Source organism: Spermophilus citellus, assembly GCF_964194105.1.
Source record: "Spermophilus citellus genome assembly, chromosome: 3".
NCBI lineage: Eukaryota > Metazoa > Chordata > Mammalia > Rodentia > Sciuridae > Spermophilus > Spermophilus citellus.
Genome location: NC_138184.1, coordinates 110,892,657 through 110,917,608, shown reverse-complemented (window position 1 = coordinate 110,917,608; position 24,952 = coordinate 110,892,657). Strand labels below are relative to the sequence as shown.

Genomic DNA, 24,952 nt, shown 5'->3' with positions numbered 1-24,952 from the left:
TTATATTTTATATTTTTATTTTTATTTATTTATTGTTGAAGGACCTTTTAATTTTATTTATTTATTTATATGTAGTGCTGAGAATTGAACCCAGTTCCTCACACAAGCTAGGCAAGTGCTCTACCACTGAGCTACAACTCCTACCCTGAAAGCCTTGAGTTTTGATGTAGCCAGGGCATGACTCTGGGAGATGAGATAGGATGATCATACACTCCTGGGTCTAGCTCTGTGGTAGTCCCAGGCAGGAAGGGAAAGGTAGAACTGTGCTTCTTCTATATGCCAGGCACTGGGCACCCACATCTGTCATGCCAAACAACTTCAGGCACTCTTTGGACCTCAGTTTCCCTTGCTGTTAAATGAATGGTCTTTGCTTATCTCTCCTTTACCAGTCCTATCCCCTGGCACTATATTGGCACTCATGTATTCAGCTTACATTGATTAATAATCACAGTACAAGGTACTATGCACAGGCTGCAGGGCTTGTGGGGATGCATGTCAGTGAAACAGGGCTCTGTGCACAAGGACCTCATGGTACAGTATGGCAGATGCTATTAAACAAGGCCGCATCAAGGATCTGAGGTCCCCTGCCTACTCTTCTTTCTGCCTCCCTGGTTGTAGCGGTACTTCCAACCAACCACCACCAAAACAGTTCTTGCCACTATGCTGGCATGGAACGAATGAATCTCCTTTCCATGTCCTGTCCCAGCCCACATTTTAAGGCCCAAGTCAAATGCCACTCCCTCCGCGAAGCCTTCTTGAATTCTTCAATCCAAAGCAAATTCTCAAGCCACATGTGGTGTCATGTACCTGTAATCAGGGAGGCAGAAAAGTTGCAAGTTCAAGGCCAGCCTCTAGTAAGAGGCTATATAAAAAAAAAAAAAAAAAAAAAAAGTGGGGAGGAGGGCTAAGGACATAGCTTGGTAGTAGAGCACTTGCCTAGCATGTACAAGTTCCTGGGTTTGATCCCAGCACTGCTAAAACAAAATAAAAACAAAAAGCAAATTCTGCCCTATCTAAACTTCTAGACACTTGCTGCTTCTCCTAGGGACATTAATCTTGTTTTTGTATTCTAATTGTCAAGTATCATTTCTTATTGTTGGAAGGGCAGGATGGGGTCTGATTCACTTCTGGGTCCCAAAACAGTGCCTCCGCCTGGCACACAGTAGGAGAAAAGAGTGACTTGAGGCATGTGACCAGGTACTATCACAGAGGTAGGATTAAAGTGACAGGGAACCCAGGGAGAGAGAGAAGGCTACTGAGTTCTGAAAGGAGGAACTGGCTTCATTGTGTGGGGAAGGGGAAATGACCAGAATGTAGCAGGACAGTCAGATGGCATAGGCTGGTCCACAGGCTGCTGGGCTGCAACTGCCAAGAGCATCCATCCCCAAAATCAGACTTGCCACTGTCCAGAAACCCACAGCTCTGGGAAGCAGATAAACTGATAACAGGTCTGCTTTCATTGGGCCACTGCTTTCACTGTGACTTCCTCTACAAAGCCTGGCCAGGAAGGCAGCAGAGGAAGGCTGTGTAGGGAGGACTAGGAAGTGGTTACAAGAAGCCAGCCCCATGCTAGGCACTACACAAAGTGAATTATATAGCTCCCTTTTGCCTCCTGCTGATTGCAAGTCGGGATTATCAACCCCCCCTCCCCACGCCAAGCCAATTAGTGAATAAAGGAGCTGGAATTCAGAGAGGCAAAGTCGCTTGCTGATGAAATCTCATAAAAAGTGGAGCATTTGGCATTCAAACCTAAGTCTTTTCATTTCCAGAAAGGAAGCACTCCTCCACACCAGCTGAGGTGTGAGCCCTCAGGCAGAAAGCAGGGAATGTTAGAAGCAGAGGACAGGACCCAGGGTGAGGAGACGCTAAACCGTGCTTCCTTGATCCTCAATCTGGCCCCCATATTCTTCCTCCTACCTGCCCTACAGATGGAGGGAAAAGGCTGTCGCCGCTGTAAGGCCCCAATCTGGGCCGGCAGCAGTGGTTCTAAATGGATGGCCGGACAGGTGGAAGAAAGTGCCCCAGAAAAGACCCGCCAATACCACAGTTCCCCGGAAGCTAGGTTCTAGGGACATCGCTCCTCACAAGTGCACCAGGCGGTTCTCTACCGTCCTGTGCGGAGGAAAGGAGCCGCGAGGTCCTGCGCTGAGAGAGATCTGACCTTAGAAGAGGTCATTAGCAACTTTCAATCTCCTTGTTCTGATGGGGAGAGTGTCCCAGGGAGCCTCAGTGTCTATCTAGGGTCACATTGAAATCTAAGGGTAAAATTTGGGACTGAATCCCAGACATCCTAGTCGTCTGATGCCCACTGGCTGTGGCCACAATCCGGGTGGACAATCCGGGTGGGCAATCCGGTTCGCTTCCCGCGCCTGGCTGGGATTCCTGAGGAGGCAGCGGGCACGCGTTAGAGCCCCTAGCGTCTCAGCGTGTCCCTCCCCACCCCGCCCCTCGGGATCCTTTAAGAGGCGGGGCTTGGTCGTCGGCCCCGCGGCCCCGGCAAAAGGCTGGGACTTTACTCCGGCGGCGGCGAACGAGTCCGTGCTCCATCAGCTGCCGCAACCGCCGCGCCCCCAGCCTGAGCCAGGATGAGCGGCAGAGTCGGTGATCTGAGCCCCAAACAGAAAGAGGCACTAGCCAAGGTGAGCCGTCTGCCTGGCCCGGGCCCTTGCTCGGGGCTGTGGCTCTCTTCCTCGGGTGAGAAGAGACTGGTTGAGTGGTGAGGGACTGTCCCGGCGGGAGGGCGGCGGAGGGAGCAGCAGCCGGCCGCCCCCGCTTGGCCGGTACCCAGCTGACGGCTCTTCCCTCTTTCAGTCCGCCTGGGGACCCTAGGAAGTTTGGTCACCCCGGCCCCAGCTCGGAGCAGCCCTGGCGGTGCCACCTGGGAAGAAGTGGTTGCTTGGAAGCCCTTGGAGGCTGCTGAGGGCACAAAGGCAACATTCATCCTCGGGGCTGGCAGGCACTGGCAGCCGGGCCCTGGGACAGGGGCAGGGCCCCAGGTTTTCTCCCATTTCCGGGAGATTTTCCTCTTGCCCAGGCAGTGGCAGATGAAAAGGGTCCTGGACAGCTCCTTAGGATACTCTGGTACCCCTTGCTCAGGACCAAATCTCTGTGCGACCTTGGGCAAAGCCCGGTCCTTCTCTGCTTGCTCCTGGTTGGACCAGCTGATGTTGAAGATAGTACATCTATATCTAAGATCCCTTCCTAGGACGCACTGTGTTGGGTTTAGTTTGAGCCAAGACCAATCCTCGCCTGTGTTGCAACCCAGATCCCTTCTTGATTGGAGATCTAGGTTGCTATTCCTCAGAAGGCAAGGAGGTGAACCTGGCCATAGGAGGGGGCTACAGTTCAAGGTCTGCCCCTCCTTCCCCACCAGTTGAATCTCCTTATCTCTGTTACCTTTGGGGAGAGGGGTGGTCTTCTCAGGGCCTCATCTGGGTCCAGCCCCAAGGTTTGGAGGTTCCATGGGTGGGCAGTTTTCCATTGCTTGGGTGCAGGGAGGGGATGCCCCATGCTATGGCAGTAATAGGAAGACATTGGCTCCATGAAGAATTTTTCCAGGCTGGGCCTCTCCCATCCCAGGAAGGTGGGATAGGGAGACTTCAGATTTTACTGCTGACTTGCAGGGAACAAATAAGGTATGATTATACTGGAAACCAGGGGCTGGGTAGGGTCATTGGTGGGGGATGGCTTTATGCCTGCAGTTTGGATGAGTAGTGACCCTGGAACATTAGGAGCTGCTTTGGGGGTTGGGATGGTTTCAATCCTGGCTGACCTAGGCAAGGGGCAGAGGTGGCTGGTCCTCATTGGTCCCCTCTGTATGTCAGTGACCAGGGAAAGGTGAATGGCTGAGCTGGAGGCTTGGGGAGGGTGCATTGGGGCCTGCTCACCTACAAGGTAATGAGAGATTGGAGGTGGGTGTGGCTATCCCTTAGGGTCACTGTCCACCTCTCTTGTTTGACTGCACTTTCCCCCTTCATGGCTTCCTGCTGAAACTGTTCTACCCACCTGGCTTGCCCACTCCCTTCCCTCTGCTTCTTTCCAATTCCTTCAAGCCCAGCTTAAATACTATTTTTTTTTTTTTACACAAAGTCATATGAGACCCCCCTTTTCCTTCCCTTTGCTGCCTAGCACAATGCTCACCTATTACCAATGGGACAAGAGACCTTGGTGAAGGAGTATGTGCTCTGGACTCTGGACAGGCCCAGATGTGATTCCTAGCTCTGTTTATTACTAATTGTTTGAACCTGGACATGTTACTTAGCCTCTCTGAGCTCTTATTCCTTCATCTGTAAAATGGGGACAGTGATACCCCCAGAGGCTTAAAGTGAGGAGTAGATAAGATACAGTGCCAGTGCCTGCTACTGCACTTGGTCAGACTGGTGTGTAGAAGAACTCACAGAGAGACAGGCACAGTGTCATATTCACTTCTTACCCCCTCCCCTGCTACCTGACCTGGCACCCCGGCAAGGCAGAGAGCCCCAGCGGCCCAGGTACTCAGACAGTTTCTATAACATTGAACAATGTAACAGAGGGGTCCAGCAAAGTCCCCTGTGGAGAGTCTCTGGCAGAGGGTGGTCAGGGTGGGACCTACCATTCACCCAAGCTGCCTCTCCCTACAGTTTCGGGAGAATGTCCAGGACGTGCTGCCTGCCCTGCCGAATCCAGATGACTATTTTCTTCTGCGCTGGCTCCGAGGTGAGGGAAGAGGGGCTGTGGGAGGCTGAGGCAAGAGTGCATTCTGGGAAACAGAATGACCACTTCTGGGAACCTGGCCCCTGGCAATCGAGAATTTGGGGGTGTTCAGGCTTTAGAATAAAATAGTACTTGGCAATTACAAAACCTCAACCTTTCTCTTGGTAGGTAAAGACACTAAGGCTCAGAGAGGCAAAGTGACTTGCTCCAAGTCACACTGTGGGTGAGCTGCAGGCAGAGATAAGACTGGAGTCCCAGTCTGCTTACTGTCAGGCCAGTGTCCTTTCTGTCTGCTACATAAATCTGTTCTGCTGATCTACTTGAGGAAGCAAAGTGAGGAAAAGTGAGGAGGGCCCCACCAAGTGAGAAATCAGAGGCAGAGGTGAGGTTAGAACCAGAGTCCTGGTCCCTGGGAGAGGCTGGGCCTCTCTGGGCCCTGTCAGATGACAAAGCCTCTGCTGCCAGTGGTTCAGGCAACTTGAAGGGGAAGTGTGCATGGGGAATGTGAGGGGCTCAGCTCAACTTGAATAGACAAGATTTCTCAAACCCCTGCCAGGTGCCAGGGCCCCAAGTTATAGTTCCAGCTCTGCTCTGGCCTGGCTGTGGCATCTGAGTCAGTCTCACTTCTTTCCTAAGAGATCTTCCCCTGGGAGAACAGGACAAGACAGGGTGCCCTGCCTGGTGCAAGATACGACACAACAGAGCTCTGCATTTAATGATGACCTGTACAAGCTGCTACTAACATCAAGGTCAAACTTGACCCTGTTCTCTCTCACTCCTAAAACCTTTCTATTCATTTTCCTCTTCTCCTCTCCTGTGAGTCAAGTCATGTGCCACCCTCCCCAGTTCTTCTGACACACTTTTTTTTTTCTTTATAGAGACTTAATATTACTGGAAATAAAAATAACAAAGAAAATACCACTGTATTAAATTAACGAGCTTAATATGTGATGTAGAATCATATCCCCAAATATTAAAGTATAAATCATATCTTATTATTTGCTTGAAGACACACACACACACACACACACACACACACACACACACCTACATGCCCAGTAGTGTGGGACACGTGAAAATATGTAGTTTCCTTTTATGTGTGTGTGTTACTAGGAATTGAACCCAGGGCACTTTACCATTAAGCTAAATTCCCATTCCTTTAAAACGTGTTTTTTTGTTTGTTTGTTTGTTTGTTTTTTGTTGTTTTTTTTTAATTTGGAGACAGCATCTTGCTAAGTTCTGAGGGTCTAAGTTGCTGAACTTTCAATCCTCATGCTTCAGCTTCCCAAGTTGCTGTAGTTCCTTTTTTTGTCCCCAGAAATTTAGTGGAGCTAGTATGCTCTTGCAGGTCTGCTAGCAAACACTGACGGTAGGAGCATCCAGGAGAGCCACGTGGGGCCTTGGGTGCCACTGGAAGTGTCACTTGCCCATTTCCCCCAAAAGATGTGATCCTGTGTTCCCAGCCCACCCAGAGAGGGTGGAGGGGCAGTGTGGAGGTGGCAGTGGAGTTAGTCCAGGCTGGAGGAAATTTTGGCCCAGCATTTGCTGAAGGGCTGAAGCTAGAAGCAGGTGGGTGGAGAGAGTGGGAAGACAGTGGCCTCCTTAAAGGGCCATCTGCAAGACAATCAAACCAAGCTGCTAGGAGGAGGGAAGTGTGGTTTCAGAGAGCCTCTAAAGAGTTCTGTAGATTTCTTTTGTCTAGGAAGAATGGTGGGGTCCTGGCAGCTGGTCTCTCAAACACCTAACCCCACTTCTCCTGAGTCCTGGGATAACCTTTTTTGCATAAGGCTTGATAGTTCACCAAGTACCCATATCAGGCACCACACCACCTTCACTCTCACAGGGGTATCAAAGAGTGTGTTCATCCTCATTTGCCAGACGAGAAAACTTAGTTTCAAAGAGGGAAGGGGATTTACCTGAAGGTACATAGCTATTGCAAAGCAGAATCAGGGCAGAAACTCCAGATTCTCAGACAGCGCCCTTTCCAGTAAGCCACAGCATCCTTTCCAGTAAGCCACCGCTGCTCCTGTAGCCAAGCTTTGCTTCTAAAACAGTTTGAAAGTGTCTCTTCTACATTTTACTTGTGGCTCACATTTCCTGGGCAAGAGTTCAGGCTTGGTCAGACCCTATTATGAATTCCAAATAGGGTTTTTGTTGACTTAAAAAAAAAAAACAACCCTTTTCCCTTTCTCCTTTTGATTCTAAAGGAGACTTTTGTAAACTGCACACCAGCATCATGTCTTTCTCTAACCCAGGTGTGAGGTTGGGGTTCAGTTTTCTGTTGGCCCCCAGGCATGTGAACAGTTATACAAGTCCCCACTGCACCCCTACCTCTGGCTGTGGCTGAGCTCTGGGCACTCAGCAAGAAGGGTTAGATAGCAAGATGAAGAGGTGGTGGAAACTCTGAGAGGGAGGCAGAACACATTTGAGTCTCTGCATTTTACAGGGTTGGGTTCTCTTGCAGTGCTTTGGCTGTAAGCTGCCACTGACCAGGGCAGCAAAAGCCCAGCGAGATCTGACTGAGCAGAAATGGGGAGGCACCAGGTAGAGTGCTGTCAGGAGCAAGTAGCAACTCAGACCCTGGATGTTGGACCTTGATAGATAAGGGTTAACTGGAGAGCTTCCTCCCAGATGGGGGTTCACCATTTGCTGCCACCCTGCCTCTGTTCTTTAGGAAGATAAGGGCTCTCTTTTAGGAGTGTGCCCTTTCTGTGAAAGATTCCCAGCTTCTCTTTACTGCTTCTTAGTTCATCAGATGATTGGGTCAGAGATGTGCCGCATCTTTTCCAAGGTCAAACAGAGAAGGTAGAAGAGCTGGGATGCAAATCTGCATTGTATTCCTGTGCAAGCTACTCTAGGTTGCTGAATTGCACTGGAAGGGTGGTAGTTGAGAGGAACTTCCCAAGACCAGTTCCTGAGAGTGGCTGTTCATTTCTATCAGTGTGTGTCCAGCACATGTGATGGGAGTGGCACTGGTCAAACCTCATGATGCAGCTTCTGGGCCCAAGAGAGAGGACTGGATTTCATGACAGCAAAGTCAGGGAATATATTCGTCCTAGAAAGTGATATGAATGGACTAGTGACAGCCCAGGGAGCAGCCTTTCTGGCCCAGATTCCATGGTTCTCAGCTGATCTGAATACCAAACAAATCCATGAAGGATGTACAGCTTGGGGCTGAGGGTGTACAGTTCATAGATCAGATGGTCAAATTGGCCAGAATCTGGATCTTAGAAAATCTTCAAAGGTTGGAATGAAGCTGGCTGTATCAAGATGAAACTTGATAGCGATGGATCTCTATGTATGGGATAGAGGCTTAACTGCACAGGTGCAAAGGATTTGCGGCTTTTGGTTGACTCAAAGTTCTGCCTGGGTTAAGGGCGGGACTGTTGTCAAGAAAATTCTTAGGCTTTATTGGAGAAGGCATATAACACCTGGGGCTATGCTTGGCTCTGAATAGCACACTTTAAGAGGTACGTTGACAAACTGGAAATCATCCAAAGGGAAGTTACGAGGATGGTCTTGGAACTGATTGTGAGGAATAGTGAAAGGCTCCAAGGATGTACAGCATGATATTAGCACAGATCCAGGTTGACAGCAAAGAATTTTCTAGTATCAGAAGGGTTATCATGTGACTACAGAAGCAACCCTGTCCTCTGAGTGTCTCAGGAGTGGATCTCCACTCAGTATGAGAAGTGCAGATGGAAGCTCTAATTAGTTGGGAGCAAGTGGCCTTGAGGGACAGTGAGGTCTTTGTGTTCAAACTTGAGCAGGACAACTTGTTGGGGTTCATACATAAATAAAGTGTTGGCTCAGGTGAATTTTAATTCAGAAACTTTTCAGGAACTCTTTGTGCTCCTTTAAGGTATGTGTGGGTCCTTTAAGCACATGAAAAGATCGACTGGAAGCATATTGACTCCTCTACCTCACTGGGGTGTTCTGCCAGTTTCATCCCAGATTACAGGGCAACTATGTTCATCTTTGAACTGTGGGTCAACTTCTCAGGGTTGGATGTTAGACTAGAGGAGATAAAGTTTCTCCATGTAAGGGGGAAGGCCAAATGATAAGGGGGTCCAGGGTTCACTTTCCCTGAGAAGAAATAAGACCCTTCACCTGATTACATCCACTGGGGTAGAACTCTTTTGACCCTGAGGTTGTAATCCTATCCCCAGCTTCCCTAAACTTGACCTGCACTCCCCATAGAACCAGGGGCTGTGGTGTTGTGGTGTTCCAGAAGCCCTCAGGGAAGTCTTCATATTGCCTTCTGCATGTGGGATGATCTTCCAGGCAGCTGGGGAGAACACCCTAGAGGAGTTGGTCCCAGGATGGGAACAGGGAAGTTTCTCCATCCTTGGGCACCCAGACTGCTGGCCTAATTGTGACTGTGTTTCTCTACTATAGCAAGAAGCTTCGACCTGCAGAAGTCGGAGGCTATGCTCCGGAAGGTGAGATCCATTTGGCTTGAAATCCCACTGTTGCCTCCTCCCCAACAGAATCACACCTTGCCTGGATTTCCTTTTGCCCACCCCCACCTACTCTGATCACAGTCTTTTGCTTGTGTAACATATCTGAGTTTTAGCCGATCACTGTCGCATTATCCCTCTGGGACAAAGTGCATTCCTTTCTTTGGATCTGCAGAGCTTTCCTAGTTCCAGGCCAGGCAAGAATGCTAATCTGTTCAGCTGAGACCTCTGAAACAGGCAGGGCCTTCTTTTCCATTTCATGCTGTCACTTATTGTTAGATGCATATTAAGAACCCCTACTCACCCCTCCTCCCCAATTCCCACTTTAAAATCTCTGATTGTATGTTTGTAGCATGTGGAGTTCCGAAAGCAAAAGGACATTGACAACATCATTAGCTGGCAGCCTCCAGAGGTGAGTATACATTAGCTTGCTCTATTTCAATGCTAGAACAGTAGACCCACAGCCAGTGTCCTGGGTTTATGAACTGGGATCCTCAGAAGAAAGGTACGACAATGCCAAGGGAGCCATGATGGTTTCCAGAGTGGGTATCCATTGGCATCCAGGGAGGGAGAGACTAAGGAACCCAAAGTAAAGCTCTGCCATCCAGGGAAGGTAGGCATGCCCTGGCTTTCCCAGATACTACCTCCTCACTCAGATGTCTTTGCTCAGGTGATCCAACAGTATCTGTCAGGGGGCAGGTGTGGCTATGACCTGGAGGGCTGCCCTGTCTGGTACGATATCATTGGGCCTCTGGATGCCAAGGGTCTGCTGTTGTCAGCCACCAAACAGGACTTGCTCAGGACCAAGATGCGGGACTGTGAGCTGCTTTTACAGGAGTGTGCCCACCAGAGCACAAAGGTGAGTGATCTGCTGTTGTCCAGAATAAGTTGACCCTGTGGAAGCATTCAAACTGAAGCAAGATGTCACACAGGGATAGAAGTACAGCCTCAGGGCTGAGGACCAGGCTTTTGGATTTCATAGACCAGTAAAGTCTCAGAATTTTAGAAACTGATATAATATTGCCAGTTTTTGTTGTGCTGGAGATTGAACCCAGGGCCTTACATATGCTAAATAAGTGCTCTTACCAGTGAACTACAACCCCAGCCTGACAAATTTTTGTTTTGCCAAATAAGGCAATCCATTATTGGACAAGTATTGGGGCACCATTGGTGTTGATGAGCTCAGATTCTGTGCTTGTCTAACTGAATTCAAAAGAGATCAGGACTCCTGATTCCATAATGAGAAAAAGACTGAGAAACAAGCTGGAGCTGCCATCTTGGTCTACCTCCTTCCAACAGTTGTAAAGATCTAGTGAAACAATATGATAACGTTTAGGGACATTTCAGTACTGTCATCTTCAAATGTTTACAGAGAGGCTACTGGGTGCAGAGACCCTAAGGGGCTGGAGATGCAGGAGACATTCAACCTACATTTTCCCTTAAGGGCTTAGAGTGGACAGATCATCTATACCTGCTCGAGAATTCACTGCACAGGTGCCTCGTGGGTGCTGCCCAGAGATCACATGGTGATTCAAAGGAAGAGAGGCTGCCAGGCAAACCTTCAGGACAAAGGGACCTCAGATGTAATCTAGATCCACCCAGTCGTTTACCACATGAGAACATGGAGACTTAGGCAGGGGGAACCACTTGCTTAGGCCACAATTCCAGCATGGGGTGGTTAATTCTATTTGGAAAACCCTGGGCCCAGCCCAGACCAGATGTGGTTGTTCGGTGGGTACATGGTGCAATCAGCATTTGCCCTGAACAGGGCCGGGCTTCTGCACTGGGGCAACCTAATGTGACTTTCTGCTATCTGTTCCCTGTAGTTGGGGAAGAAAATAGAGACCATCACCATGATTTATGACTGTGAGGGGCTGGGCCTCAAGCATCTCTGGAAACCTGCAGTGGAAGCTTATGGAGAGGTAAGGGAGTCAGAGTGGGATCCTCATCTAGGTTGCCCTGTGGGATGGGTGCAGCCATGGGGGCAGATTATGGTCTGGAGGAAGCAGGGCTTCTCTCTCCCTGGCACAAAAGCCTGAGCCTGCTGGAACCAGTGATTTTTTGTTTCCACAGTTTCTCTGCATGTTTGAGGAAAATTATCCTGAAACACTGAAGCGTCTATTTGTTGTTAAAGGTAAGTAGGGCTGGGTGCGGTGGCACACACACCTGTAATCCCAGTGGCTCAGGAGGCTGAGACATAAGGATCATGAGGTCAGAGCCAGCCTCAGTAATTTGGCAAGGCTCTAAGCAACTCAGCAAAACACTGTCTCTAAATAAATAAAAAAAAGGGGGGGCTGGGATGTGGCTCAGTGGTTAAGCACCCCTGGGTCCAATTCCTAGTACCAAAAAAATAAATAAATAAAAGTAAGTTGGGAATTTCCAGTGAGAAGTCAAATGGGAAGGGGGGCCAAAAACATTACTTGGAGGCAGATTGAAAAAAGCAAAACAAGGAGCCAAAGGAGGGGCCCAAGATCATGTTCCAAAGGTTGGTGCTGACATATCAGGTGCTTTCCGATGTGCAGAGATTTTAGTTTTTATCACCTCCTTTGGAGTTGTCTATCCTAATGAGATAGGAAGGGATCATTTAACTAGATCCAAGGATGGGGAGGCTGAACTTCAAACAGGTGCCCACACTGAGCGTCATACCCTGGGCAGCTGATGTGCACTCCATAGCACCAGGGATGTATGGCCCAGCATGGGGTAGGTGTGCTGCAGAGAGGTGGGCTACAGATGACACCATTAAGGATTGACTGAACATTGCCCCCAGCCTCACATGGTCTGGTCTCTGTTCTAGCCCCCAAGCTGTTTCCTGTGGCCTATAATCTCATCAAACCCTTCCTGAGTGAGGACACTCGGAAGAAAATCATGGTCCTTGGAGGTGAGTGGCTCAGACTCTTCTCAACTCCACAGATTGGTCTGTGACCCAAATTGGGTCAGGGGGACTGGGGATGTGGCTCAAGCGGTAACGCGCTCGCCTGGCATGCGTGCGGCCCGGGTTTGATCCTCAGCACCACATACCAACAAAGATGTTGTGTCCGCTGAGAACTAAAAAAAAATAAATATTAAAAAAATTCTCTCTCTCTCTCTCTCTCTCTCTCTCTCTCTCTCTCTCTCTCTCTCTCTCCTCTCTCACTCTCTCTTTAAAAAAAAAAATTGGGTCAGGTTTCCCAGGTATAGCCATGGCTGCCAGGGTGAAGGCTTGGGAGCAGTGGGACCCAGGTGCAAGGAGGGACAGACCTGGGGTCTTCCTGTCAGTCATCATAAGAACTCTTTCTCAGATACTCTAGAAGCAAACACTGGGCTCACAATCACAGATTCATAGATGAAGGAAACTCCAGTCCTTGCCCTTAAGACATTCATGTATTATGGAAGAAATGCAACCTATAGAGAGAAAGCTAAGATACAAACTAGAAGATACTAGAAAACACATTGAGAAGGTGCCATGGAGATTAGAAGAGCAAGGTTTTACTTTCAGTTGGGGGCAACTAGGAGTGGCTTCATGTGACAAGCATCTTCTCATGTGCTAGGCCCTGGGCTAGGTGCCAGGATCCAAAGATGAAAAAGACAGAGTCCCTTGAAGAACTCTGAGGGAAGGGAGACACAAACAGATGTTAATCAGCACAATATGGTAAATGGAAGAAAAGGGAAACCGCAAAGTGTACTGGAGCTGAGCAGGGTTACCGGCTCCACTTAAGCTGGGGAGGAGGTGATGCCCATCTGAACTACACACTGTGGGATGAGTAAGAGTGGGCTGCGTGCAACAAGGCAGGAAGCTGCTTGGAAGAAAGTAGGCATTGAGCAAAGACCTTCTGGTGTGGCACAGGCAGTTGTTATTAAACACGAGACAGGGTGTGGCAAGAGGTGAGGCTGGAGAGCCAGGAGCCAGGTTGCAGATGCAGGGTACTATGTTGAGAAGCTGGGACATAACTGTATAGGCCCCTATCATCAGATTTTAAACTGATGTATGGCAAGATTGTGAAGAACTGATGCCAGTTTGCAAACTGTTGCCACAGTCCATGCAGGAGGTATTGCAAGCATGAACTGGGGCAGCAGTGGTCAGGATAAGGAGAAGAAGGTGGATTTAGGCTTATTTAGGAAGTAAAAGAGCAGAAGTCAAGTTGACTGAATGTAGGAGATAAGAGAGAAAGAGAAATCCAGAATGGCTTCTTGGTATCTGGCATAAATGACAGAGTAGATGGTGATGCTAAATTAGTTCAACAGAGGAAAACAACTGGTAGAAATTTGAATGAGCTTGGGGTTAAGCCTGAAGAGTCTGTGAGATCTACAGATGTTGGGAACACATGTGCCTGAAGCTTAGGTGAGAACTTCAGTCTGGAAATTTGGGAATTATCAAATAAAGGTGGTAGCTAAAACCTTGAAGTAGGTAAGATGCCCAGGGAAGAGCAGAGGCTGAACCTTGGGGGAATATCCAAATTCAAGAGCAGGCAGAGGAAGAAGTGCCCACCAGGGAGACTGAGAAGAAGTGATTAATGTTGTTGGCAGAGAAGCAGGCCAACAGGGATTGAATATGCAGAGAAGCAGGGAGAACATAGGGTCACACGGAAAAGCAAGACCCAAAATCCACAAAGAGGATGCACAGGAATCAAGCCAGCCAGGGATGGGTACTTCTGCTTTCCAGAGCAGGAAGTGGAGTGGTGGGAAAAAGAACTAGAAAGGTAGATCACCACAGCTCAAGGAAGGTTTGATGCAACCTGTGTGAAACTGGGCCTAGGTAATAGGGATTATGAAGGTTTCTGAATGTTCCCCTTTATGTGATTTTACAAGTGATGATTTTCCAAACGTGCCAGGGAGATGGGCGCATGTATGATATTGCCAGGGAAGTGCAGGATTTCTGGGTTCTAGTCCTAGCCCCAGCAGTGACAGATTCTGTTTCTTGTTGCCTCAGTTACTCCCTCTGTAAGATGGGATGAACTGTCCTGGCCTTATCCCAACTCTCCAGCTGAACTGGGGGAAGAAACGAAAATTCAGAGCAAAAGGCTTTTATGATTTTTGGTTTATCTGCTGCTACCACCCACCATGTGCGTGAGACGGTTTGGTTTCCTGGCAGCTGAACTATGTAGGAGGCTCAGTCTGTTCTCCCTCCCACACCTAAAATTCTTTTAACCAAACCCGCCTCAGGCTGGGAAGGTACAGGATCTTCATCAAAGGAGGGATGAAATTCACTCCAGGCTGGTCACTGGAGCTTAGCAGTGCAGATTAAATCACTTTAAAACCACAGCCATTATGTTCCCAGAAGTTGCCTGGTCTTGGGTCCTAAAAATTGGAGGACTGGGAAGACCATGGACAGTCTCTATGGGTTTCTTTTTCTTTATATTTTTTGCTACAGGGGATTGAACTAAGGGGTGCTCTACCATTGAGCTACATTCCCAGCCCTTCTTATTTATTTTTTAAATTTTGAGATAGGATCTCAGTAAGTTGCTAAGGCTGGCCTTGAACTTGGGATCCTCCTGCCCCAGCCTCCCAGATTGCTGGGATTACAGGCATGTGCCGCCATGTCCCTGTAGGGTTTCAGTCAGCACTACACAGAAGACACTAGGCTATCCCCTATGGCATGGAGTTGCTGCCTATATATGGTCTATATAGTTAGCACCAAAAGGTTTCAGTATCAAAACATTGTACTTGGCTATATTCCTTCGCAAATTTGAATTGCTGGATATGGGTTCTCAGTACTGGCCGCACTAGAATCAAGCACAGGGGTTCAGACTGTCTTCTAGTCAGGAGATGGCTTGGTTATAAAAAGCAGCCAAAATAGCTCAAAACAACTGGGGCAGGAGTGAATTTGGGGCTTGGGTAAAGCCAAGGGAAACTATTTAAGGGAGCACTATACAGTGGGTTCACTTAGTAAGTCACAATTGAGTACAATTACATATAGGGTAAGTGCAGTCTTCTATCTTATCAGGGTAGACCAGACCTTCCTGTCTGCTGCACATGCTGTTCCCTTTGCATGGAACACCCATCCCCACTTTGTCTGCCCTCCTCCTGCTTATACTTTAATGTTTGTACCACCTTCCTTGGGGGTGATAGTATATTCTGTTTAGTGTTGGGCACCTTAATGCCCTCTCAAATATACTTAGGTCATTTCTGCCACAACCCTGTAGGGCAGGAAGAACTAGCTTGAATGAACTGACTTTCTAAGTTACTCAGCTGTCAGAGGATAGCAAACCAGATCTCCCAATTCCTGGTCCAGGATAGAATCCTTTCTCTGGGAGATGGCTGTTCCTAACTCCCCTGCAAGTACTGTGTACACATCATATCCTCCTAATACCCATCTTCATAGGGAAAGAGACAGGGACAGTTTTATTTTCTGTCACTTTAGTATAGACCATCAGGGCTGTGGTGAAATCTTGCCTAATAGTGACATGTCTCATTCTTCCCTGTCTTGCCAGCAAACTGGAAGGAGATTCTACTGAAACATATCAGCCCTGACCAGTTGCCTGTGGAATATGGGGGCACCATGACTGACCCTGATGGAAATCCCAAGTGCAAATCCAAGGTGAGAGCCATCAGAGGCTGAAGGTGAACAGGGAAGCCTGACTTAAATGTACATTCCAATTCATTCTGTGCTCTGCTTTTAGATCAACTATGGGGGTGACATTCCCAAGAAGTATCATGTGCGAGACCAGGTGAAGCAGCAATATGAACACAGTGTGCAGATTTCTCGTGGCTCCTCCCATCAAGTGGAGTATGAGATCCTCTTTCCAGGCTGCGTCCTCAGGTAGGACCTGGCCCTTCCAGGAGACCTGTAGGTGCCAGTCGGTGGGCTGTAGTGGGAAAAAAATCCCTGGTGCCAGAGAGATGCACATACAGATAGAATTATGTCTAAATGAGTGGGTTTCTCCTGCAGGTGGCAGTTTATGTCAGAGGGAGCAGATGTTGGTTTTGGGATTTTCCTAAAGACCAAGATGGGGGAGCGACAGCGGGCAGGAGAGATGACAGAGGTGCTGCCTAACCAGAGGTACAACTCCCACCTGGTCCCTGAGGATGGGACCCTCACCTGCAGTGATCCTGGCATTTGTAAGTATATCTATCTTGGCAATGCCTTGAAGCCTCTATCCAGCTCTCTGCCTGTGAGTCCCTTCTTATTCCATGGATTTGGGCTCTCAAAGAGTTTGAGTGGGAAGTAGAATCCCATGAGCAGCCCTCTCCTTGCATAGATGAGAAACTGTGACTTGGAGAGGTACAATGACTTGCTCAAGGTGACTCAGCTGGTTAGAAATAGGAAGGGACTCTTCCAGGTATAGGTGAGTCGCAGTGTAGATAAGCACAGGGGTTCAGAATGTCTGCTTTGGGGTCTGAGTCTGTGACCGTGGCCAGACATTTCTTGAGGATGCTCTTCCCCCACAGGCCAGAGAGGCAGAACTGGCTGGATAGGTATAGAGATCAGAGGTTCAGCAGTGTGCTGAAGAAAGCTCAGCCTTGACCCTTCTGAATGCCACTCATGTCCAATTGATCAAAGAACAGACACAGAATGTGAACAGGCAGTTTACACATGAAGAAATAAGAATGGCAAACAGACATTTGAAAAAGTGTTTAACCTCTCTTGACTTTGAAATATTGATTAAAACTTCCTTTGACTCAGCAGTTCTACTTCTGGAAACATATCCTACAGAAATATTTACACAAATACACAAACAGAGAGGGAGTAGGATGTTCTATGCAGCCTAGAAAACTGGCAATAAACCAAATGGCCATAAAAGGTCTTGTTAAATAAAATTATAGTCCGTTTATACATTGGAATATCATATAGACATTAAAGAGAATAAATTGACATGTAAAATGTCTGATACTTATTAAATGAAACCCAGAATGTATGGTATACACTAACATTGGTTTTTTAAAAAAGTGAGTACACAGAAAAGAATTCTGGGGAGTCTATGCTAAATCTAATAGTGATTATCTCAGGAGAGGAAGGATGATTAAGCTCCCTTGAGATAACCCTTATTAAAGTTAGCATTAGAGTTAGGGCTTTCATTTTTTCTACTATTTCTACAAAATAATGTGCTTTCCAGTGACAATGCAGTATGTTTATGAGCATGTGTGAACACACAAACACAACCAAATTCCCAGTTTCCTTTCTGACAGAGTCAGGGGGCTAAGAGTGGAAAATCAATGAGCAAGGGCTGGCTCTATGATCAGACCTGAATTGGACTGGACTACTGGCTGACTGCCTGGCCTTAGGCTAGTGACTTAACCTCCCTGAGTTTCAATTTCTTGATTGCTACAAGGGGTATCTTATAGGGATACCAGATGTGATTAGATTTGTGGGGCACTTACCAAAATGCCTGGCATAGAGCAAGCACTCAATACTCTGTGGCCACCATTATTATTTTTAGGGCAGTTGTGGGAGTAGGGCCATCCTGAAGATTATGCTGCAAAGATGGGAGAAGCCCAGTGGCACATCTCTTTTTTCTTTATTTCTTTCTCTCTCTCTCTCTCTCTCTGTCTCTCTTTTTTTTTTTTTTTTTTTTTGGTTTGGTAATACAGATTGAACCTAGGGGGCACTTAACAACTCAGTCACATCCCTATCCCTTTATTTTTTATTTGGAGACAGTCTCGCTAAGTTGCTGAGGCTGGCTTTGAGCTTGTGATTCTCCTGCCTCAGCCTCTCAAGTTGCTGTGGCAAGTGACACTATGCCCTGCCCTGATCTCTTTCTTTTATTTTTCTTTTCTTTCTTTCTTTTTCTTCTTTTCTTTCTTTCTTTCTTTTTTTTTTTTTGTGTGTGGTACACTGGGAATTGAATCTAGGGGCACTCTACCACTAAGCTATGTCCCTAGCTCTTTGAAAATTTTATTTTGAGGCAGCATCTCACTAAATTACCCAGATAGTCCTTGAATTTGCAATCCTCCTGCTTCAGCCTCCAGAGTAGCCGGGATTATAGTTTTATACCACCATATCTATCCCTGTAGCCCATTTCTAAGGAGCACCACCAGGAGGTCTGAACTAGCTCCACAGATGTTTCAGCCTCTGTGCTTATCCAACCATCACCTAGTCTGTAGTTCTGTCTCATTTCTCACATCTCAGGCAACCTCAGTCTCTACTGCCCCCTCCTCACAGATGCTCTGTGGCACAATATGGCTCCCCATGGAGTGGGGAGTATTCTTGTTAATAAGCAGCTTGGTCCAGGGGGAGAGGGTATATACTATTGCTTCAGCAAGAACAAGATTAGCACCAGCCCAGATACTGTCACCTACAAAGGATAAACTTCTTTGTACGTACAAGCTTGAATTTCTTTTTTTAAAGGATGGGAAAGATAAGGTATAGAGAAGGGGTGCTCTCTCTCCAACAAAGTAACTTATGTAGAGAGCAAGAAACTCTCTAGAATCCTACTCCATGATTCCTTGAATATAGACTGTCCTAGAGATGATCAGGACATCTCTTTGATGTGATGATGGAGAGACTGGAGTCCTAGACCAGGAAAATAATTTCTTTGTCATAGATCCATTAGGGGAGCCCTAACCTATTTTCTAGCATTGACCATTAGCCCTCTGTCTCTTCCTTAGTAGCTGAAGGGCAACACAGCCTGAGAAGGGTCTGTGAACCTTTAACATAATCAGACTTTGGTTTACAAATCCCAAATTTATTATAGCTCCTCTTGGATACATTCCTGATAGGAACATATCTGGAACCCTGTGCCTATAGGGCCTCTATTGGGATCTGTGAATCACCCATTCCCAGGAAAGGCATCTATTCTGCCTTCCCAGGTAAAAAGACAATGAGGTGGGATTAGTGGCTCAGGTTAGTCCCAAGCCCAGAGAATCCAGTGTTGGGTCATAAACTCATCTGTGGTAAGGAAGTGCCCTCAGAGAATCAGAAGATCCCCTGCAATGTTTAACACAATCATCCAGTGGAGAAATTAAACCTCTGAGTGCCCAGCCTCCAATGGCTGGAACACATTAACCTTCACTGGGCTTTTCTGGTCCTTGTCCAGGTCTACTAAATTATTGCCGAGGGGACCAAAGTTTGAACTGATTTAACTTTTTTTTTGTTCTCACCTAATATTTACCGAGGGCCTACTGTGTATGGAATTCTCAACTAGGAATGGATAGATTTAGAGAAAAGATCTAGATTTTTGTCCAACAAGAGGGTACAATGTGGTCGTGAAGACCTGGAAAGAAGGTGACACAGCGCTGCTGACAGTGTTGGGTGAAAAGAGGCCAGCCGGGCAACAGAAGTTCTGCTTTCTGAGAAGGTCCAGTTTGGCCACCAGTTCTCTGAGTTTGAGCAAGTGTCTCTGACAAATTAGATGTGGCTTCCCTTCTCTTTAAAATGAGGGGAGTAGACAAGAGCAGATCTTAGTTTGGGGCCCATGGACTCCCTAGAGCAGTTGTCCTAAATCCTTAAAACCAAACACTCCCGGGCTGGGGATGTGGCTCAAGCAGTAGTGCGCTCGCCTGGCATGCGTGCGGCCCGGGTTCGATCCTCAGCACCACATACCAACAGAGATGTTGTGTTCGCCGAGAACTAAAAAAAATAAATAAATATTAAAAATTCTCTCTCTCCTCTCTCTCTCCCCTCTCTCACTCTCTCTTTAAAAAAAAAAAAAAAACCAAACACTCCCCTTTTATAATATGTCTAGGGTCCCCTTTACTATTCTCAAATGGAATTCATAAATACATAATATACCTATACACATAATTTAAAAATCAATATCGCTGGGCATGGTGGTGCATGACTGCAATCCCAGCAACTCAGGAAGCTGAGGCAGGAGGATCACAAATTCTAGGCCACCTTAACAACTTAGTGAGACCCTGTCTCAAAATAAAAAGGGCTGTGGATGTAACTCAGTGGTAGGACAACCCTGGGTTCAATATAATCTCTTATCTGTAATATTAGAGAAATAAAAAGAAACTAAATTCAAATATATATTTGCAATTGTACATATGTATGTGTGTGGTGTGTGTATTCATTTATATTATACATATAAATATGCACATATTTATATACACACATATGTATGTATATATATTTAATTTTTTCCCTGCAGTGGGGATTAAGCCCAGTGCTTCATGCATTTGAGGCAAGCACTCTACCACTCAGCTACACCCAGCACTAGAATATATATATTTTTATTACATTAAATGAGGACAACTTATCTTCAGAACAGTACCTTTCCCATTGGGAACCACTGCCCCAGAGGATCTATGATGGACTCCAGGGAATCTGAAATTTGGTGCTTTAATCAGATTCTCAAGGGGGGTTCTCAGATCCCAACAAAACTTGGGAAGCCCTAGTTTGAAAGATCTTCAATGGCTCCATGAGCTGTGAATAGATGACTAGTGTAAAAATGAACCATGCAGAATCTAGAGCTGCAGTGACTCCACTTCCCAAGGGCCTGTGCCTCTGATCAACCCCTTCCTTGTTTGTGAAGGCAGAATATCTTGCTAGGCAGAGCCATTTCAATGCTGCTTCTTGACCTAGGGAGATCAAAAGAACTTTCTTCCAGCATGATAGATTCTAGTTGACAAGGCTGTATCATACAGGGCAAAGAGAAAACTTCACTCATTTTTTTCCCCCTTGTTTGTTTTTGGACTAGTGATTGAACCCAGAGGCACTTCACCAATGAGCCATATCCCCAGCCCATTTTATTTTTTGAGTCAGGGTATCACTAAATTGCCCAGGACCTTGCTAATTAGCTAAAGCTAGTCTGGAATGCTCAATTCTCCTGCCTCAGCCTCGAAAATCACCAGGATTACAGGCATGTGCCATCATGCCCGGCAAAACTTCCCTCTTTGTAGGACTGTAAGTCCTGTAAGACCTCTGGTCCAGAGAAAAAATGACATACTCACTTCATGCCAGGAAGGAGTGGGTGGTATGCCTACTTTTGGTCTAAACTATCATTTTATCCAGGGTCAGGAAAAGGGAAAGTAAAAGTCTTAGGATAAATACACAGGTTTTTCTTCTTGCTGGGAAAAGTGAGAAAAGACCAGCATAGGGAAGAGGTGGAACTAGTGTTTTTGTTTTTGTGCTTAGTTCTCTTGAAGGGGATGTTTGACTGAAATGGAACAACTTTTGAAAAAAACAGGGTTAGATTAAAAGCAGGTCTGTTCTATTGCCAAGGCTTGGAAGCTCTCTCTGCCAACTACATGCCCATTTTCTCTTCCCATTGAAAACCACTGCTAATAGGTCTTGACTATTATTTTACGAAACATTTTCCATCCCTTTATAAGTATCATGTTTCCATAATAAACGGGCCATTTACACACATGGATGCACTCATAGGAATTAGGTCTGAAAGACCCTGTCTCTAAGTAAAATATATAAAGGGCTGGGGATGTGGCTCAATAGTTAAATGCCACTGGGTTCAATCCCGGTACCAAAAAAAAAACAAAAAACAAAAAAAAAAAAACAACTCCATGATCTTCTCTTGAAGAATATTTGAGTATTCCCAATTTCTTATTATAAGCAGATATGCAGTGAGCACCCTTGTTTATTTATCTTTCTGCAGGATAAATTCCTGATTTACAAAGCTTGCACATTTTACCTATTGTCAGAAACTGAAAAGGGCTTGGCTTTCCAAGGCCCAAGTCAGGCAGGACAAAGAGGAATGTGAACTAGAGGAGAATTTAGCTCCAACCATTTTTTCACTATGTGACATAAGAGACCTCTTTTTTTTTTTTTTTATCAGGTATAAAACAGGACTAATGCTGAATTCATGGAGTTGTGAAGAAGAATGTGATCACATATCACCAACCCAGTGCTGTGACACATAAATAGCCATTATTACTATTATTACAACTACTACTGCTGCTATTAATTCTACTTTCCTTTTCAGAGCCCAATTCAAGCTCTACCTTGTCTAAAAAGACATGGTTATGTTGTACAGGGCCCTCTTCTTCCCAGATGTTATAGATGTGATTGTCTTTGTTACTCATCCGGCACTTAGCATGCTTTACACTCCACAAAGTCTTGTCAACTCAGCTAGACTAACTTTAAGAAGGTCAAAGTCCATTGCGCATACTCCCTTCATCCCCATTACCTATCACACTGCATTGCTCAGTCAATTAAATATATATATATATCACTGTTCCTGAGCTTTCTATTAAAATCACCTGAATGTCTGTTTTTCTGCCTCCCCTCAGATGTCCTGAGGTTTGACAACACCTACAGCTTCATTCATGCCAAGAAGGTCAGTTTCACTGTGGAGGTCCTGCTTCCAGACAAAGCCTCAGAAGAGAAGATGAATCAGCTGGGGACAGTCACCCCTAAATAATGCCTCCTCCTACAGCAGGCCTGGCCCCCTCAGTGTCTCCCTGTTGGTTTCCTTGTAGCAGTCATTTCCCTGCGACCCTGCAGCCCAAAGAAACTGGGCTGAAGGGAAGATTTCAGGCTGGATCTGGGAGCTTTCATTTTAGAATCAGGAAGAGGGCAAGTAGCTAGAGTGGGTCTCCTTGCCTCTCAAATCACTAAGGAGTCTACAGGGGATGACCATCACAATAGGATCTGTTCTGTAAGCCTTGCCAACTTCACCTGCTCAGTGACAGCTAAGACGGAGAGAGGTTACCATGGGGATGGCAGCAGGGAAGAAATTAGAAAAGCGGGGGGACCTAACATTTCAGGGAAGCAATTGTAGGGGAGGAACTTGCTCCCAAATGAACATGGACCTTCAGATCATAACGAGGGACAGCAAGGTGGCTGGTTGCTACAGACTCCCTTCTATTTTTTTTTTTAAATCACTGAGGCTGGGGTATCTTTTGGCTTATCCCAATCTCAGGAGTGGCTCAAGTCAACATAGAAGGTTGATAGGCAGGTCTTTCACTTTAAAAACCCCAGCAACTCCTGGGCCCCACTGGATGTCACTTTAATTACTAATGATTGTCAGTGACTCAGAGCTTCCTGGGACTTGGTACCCAGCCACTGTTCTCCAAAGTAAACAAAGCACAAGGGCAATTACCTCTAGGGATCACAGCTGGTGGAAGGACCAAGGAGACTTGGATTAGGATTGAGTCCTAAAAGGGGGCGGGGGGGGGGCTTCCATTCACTTTTTTGAGCCACCAGCTTCTCACCAAGTAACCCTCTGACAAATGATATGAATACAGTAGCACTCAGAGCATTTTTTGGTCTGAGTCACCCACAGTGCCTGCCAACTGGCTTCCTGACTGACCTGAACAAGGTCTTGATAGTCCCATCTCTGTGGGAGGCGTGTAACGGGTGCAAAGTGGGTTCCTCGTGCCTGTGGATGTAGGTAGCCAGGGAGAGTTTGTCCGGGCAGGTCGCCAAAGGCCTGGCCAGCATCTCGCAAAACCAGGGACTGGGGACTGCCACGAAACCACAGCAATTCAACTGACACGTCCTGCGAAAAAAACGCCAGATCCCGGGTTACTCAGAACTAGGGAAGGCAGACCCAGGCCCTTACGGGACCTCTTCTCCCGAGAACCCGAGCCCTGGTCCAACCTGGGGAGCTCGGGGCAGGGGCAGGGGCAGGGTTAGCGCTGACCAGAGGGGGCTGAGGCTGCACAGGCGACGGTCAGATCGCTCAGGAGAACATCCTGGTCTTGGTTTACAAAGCTATTTTAGGAAGATTCATAGGTGAATAAAAGCATCATTGAGTGCACAGAGAGTGGAATTCAATGCCTACCGCTCGATTCCTCGCTACCCTTATTTTGAGACCCGAATGTCACTTAGGAACTACGCCCCCCCCCCACACCCCCTTGAGCCGCAGGCGCAGAAACTCACTGCGACTGTACGCTCGCTACAGCTTTTATGGGCGGTTCGACTAACAACTTGCCTCCTGATTGGTTCTTCCAATGGGCTGTCATTTGCCATCTTTACTCAGGACATTAGGGTGCCAGGGTCGATTTCACGGTTGAGGGCAGAGGCCCGGCCCCTTTTGGCGGCGTCAAAAGCGCCCGGTGTACGTGAGCTCAGACAAGTGCCAGTCCCGGCGAGCGCTCGCTGCGCCTGCTAGGGACCCGAAGTGTGGGGAGGTGGAGCAGGGGTGATCACGTGGTATTAGGGACCGTCTCCTAATTCCGCACCCGCACTGTCGGCGATTCAGGGACTGGAGACATTTCTGTTCCCACCCATAGCCTCGAACCAAGTTCCCGAGATGTAACCGCTGACTGACTGCCTCACACTAACTTACAAGGATGCAGAGGCCTAGGGCTGAAAACGGCGGCCTTCATAACGAGTTGATATTAATTTTCCCAGTATTTATTTGATGATAAAAGATGATTATTAATGAACATCTAGGCACCACGCCAAAATCCTCGTGCTTACTGACTTGAATTGTTGCAAAGATTTAAGGGCTAAGCAAATGCAAAGCTCTTAGAAAAGAGCCCGGTACAAGTGAGCGCTCAGTAAATATTGGTTACTCTCATTTTTTATAGTTAAGGGAACTGGGGCTCGGGGAGGCTAGTGTGTGATAGATGGAACAATTGAGATTTTGACCCAGGACGGCTTGTTCCTAATGGCCTTGTGCTTGCCCCGAGGATTCACAGATTTAGTAAAGTGCACTCCTTGCTCACATGGTAAACAGATTCAGTAGGGGTTCCCCCTGTTGTAATCACTAGCCCCTAAGTTGTCTCCTGTTCTCATTTCCCTGAAGTTTTGTACCCCATCCTTGTTTCCCTTGTCTCATTCGTGCATTCATTTAACGTCCTGCCCCCAAAAGGTTCAGTCTGGGTGCATAATGATCCAGTTAGTGCTTGATAGATAAACCTGGCACCTCCTGAGAGGGACTGCAGAATCGGGCATCCACCCTCTAGGCCACTCGCCATTCACTTCCTTCCCAAACCTCCTTTACTGAGCTCTCCTTAAGAGCATGGGATCTGAAGCCACA

General features: G+C 47.0%; 1 protein-coding gene and 1 long non-coding RNA gene across 3 annotated transcripts; one reads left to right on the top strand and one right to left on the bottom strand.

Annotated features, from left to right (window-relative positions):
- Positions 1–1,698: 1,698 nt before the first annotated feature.
- SEC14L2 (SEC14 like lipid binding 2) lies at positions 1,699–23,282 on the top strand. 2 transcript variants are annotated; one of them, XM_081286792.1, is made up of 12 exons: positions 1,700–2,639; positions 4,620–4,695; positions 9,091–9,134; positions 9,505–9,564; positions 9,823–10,011; positions 10,979–11,074; positions 11,226–11,286; positions 11,947–12,030; positions 15,560–15,666; positions 15,749–15,888; positions 16,018–16,187; positions 22,254–23,282. In XM_081286792.1, exons 1-12 carry the CDS (start codon positions 2,586–2,588, stop codon positions 22,382–22,384), a joined length of 1,212 nt encoding a protein of 403 aa, XP_081142918.1. In that variant the 5' UTR covers positions 1,700–2,585; the 3' UTR covers positions 22,385–23,282. The 2 variants fall into 2 exon arrangements, with proteins under 2 accessions (XP_081142919.1, XP_081142918.1); XM_081286793.1 differs by lacking the exon at positions 4,620–4,695 and having other exon boundaries at positions 1,699–2,639.
- On the bottom strand, positions 20,225–23,702 carry LOC308644936. Its single transcript, XR_014021116.1, has 3 exons — positions 23,566–23,702; positions 23,276–23,464; positions 20,225–20,641 (listed from the first exon to the last, which is right to left on the bottom strand). It is a non-coding gene; the product is annotated as an uncharacterized lncRNA (long non-coding RNA).
- Positions 23,703–24,952: the final 1,250 nt, after the last annotated feature.